Here is a 1,518-nt window from a genome sequence, read left to right as displayed (position 1 = left end):
TGGGGAATGAAAACGTTGTGTTTAATTTATCATCGAACTTCTTTTGCCGGTCGCATTGCCAATTTAGTCAGAGTTCAATTGATTAATTGTAGGCGTAATCTGTAGGGTTTTCCAAAAACTTAACTAACTGAATAAAAAACATATTTATTAAAACACCCTTCTCCCTATAATAATAAATAATATTTACATAAAAGCTACTTAAATATTAAGAAATGAATTAAGATACTAATCTCCTTTAGAGGCTCTTTCCGAACTTCGGTCTTCGTCTACCTCGTCCCTTCTGCTTCTGCCTTTGCCTCTTTTTACCATTTGCCGCTTTACCTTTGTTATTTTTCGGAAACGGTATTCCAGTGACCTTGAATTTTTTAGTACTGCGTTTTGCAGATTTTGCTTTAGGTTTCCTGGCACTCGGTTTCTTAGTAGTCGATCCACGCCTTTTCTGGCTTTTATTTCCTTCAGACTCTCGTTTAATGTCTTTCAATTCTTCCGTCACAGTTTCGGTACTGGTCGCTGGATCTTGGATACTTTCTGTTGTTGGTTCTGCTTCAATGATCGCTTCTTTTTCCTCTTTCACATTTTCCAACAGAGGAAGCTCTTGGAGATTAGCTTCGGCAATTGCTTGTTTTCTTCTACGATTTCTCAAGTTATTACGTTTTCTTTTGCGATTGCCGCCATTTTTACCTTTCTTATCTTGAGAGTTATCGACATCTAAATAAAAATTAAGCGGATATTTTATTAGAATAAAGCTTTTCTAGTTCAAGTTATATAGAAGTACAGACGTGGAGGAGTTGGAATTAATTATGAACAATTTGAAAAGAGTTGGAAGTGATTTTGAACTAAATTTAGTACAGACTTAATACTTCTAACTGAGGTAAGACACTTCCTCGACGACAATCGAAAATCTATTCGTTCTTGCTTATCCCTCTTTCTGACATACTCACTTTCTTTAGCTACAGCTTCCTTCAATTCTTCGCCATCTGCTTCACTTTTGCTTGTACTCGACTCTTTGCGGGTTTCTTTTTTATCTTTATTTTCCTTTTCGATCTCTTCGCTATCATTTTCGTCGTCTGCTTCATCGCTGTCTTCATCACTTTCTTCCTCACCAACAGGATCATGAAGAACTCCATTAGCTTTATCATTCAAATTTGCTGAGTTCAAATCGTCAACGGCATCAGCTTCTGTCTCTTCTGCAATCACGTTGATGTTGCTGCTGATCAAAGTCAGCAATAGAAAAGTGGAAACGAGTAAAGTTAATAATTTCGTTGCCATTTTTAGGGAGCTTTCACCTTCGTTCACTAAACTAAACTAAATGTTAGCTCGTGAAAAATGTATTCTGTTTTTAAATAATCCAGAATATTTACATAATAACTATTCCAGCTGTCATGATCGGACTTCCATACATATCTAAATTTGAAAGTCAACACTTGTTTGCTTTCTAGCACAACGGGTTGCTTCGTTTACTCAACCCTGAAAATGTTTGTTAACGTTTTTAAGCACTTGTTGCTATTTTTTGATAGT

General features: G+C 36.0%; 1 protein-coding gene across 1 annotated transcript; it reads right to left on the bottom strand.

Annotated features, from left to right (window-relative positions):
* Window positions 1-235: 235 nt before the first annotated feature.
* Window positions 236-1,269, bottom strand: LOC126758367 (uncharacterized protein DDB_G0283697-like). The gene is made up of 2 exons (XM_050472624.1): window positions 942-1,269; window positions 236-708 (listed from the first exon to the last, which is right to left on the bottom strand). The coding sequence occupies exons 1-2, from the start codon at window positions 1,267-1,269 to the stop codon at window positions 236-238; spliced, it is 801 nt and encodes a 266-aa protein (XP_050328581.1).
* Window positions 1,270-1,518: the final 249 nt, after the last annotated feature.

The sequence above is a fragment of the Bactrocera neohumeralis genome, chromosome 5, assembly GCF_024586455.1.
Source record: "Bactrocera neohumeralis isolate Rockhampton chromosome 5, APGP_CSIRO_Bneo_wtdbg2-racon-allhic-juicebox.fasta_v2, whole genome shotgun sequence".
Taxonomy (NCBI): Eukaryota; Metazoa; Arthropoda; class Insecta; order Diptera; family Tephritidae; genus Bactrocera; species Bactrocera neohumeralis.
Note: the sequence above shows the minus strand (reverse complement) of the source record. Positions and strands in the feature narration are given on the sequence as shown.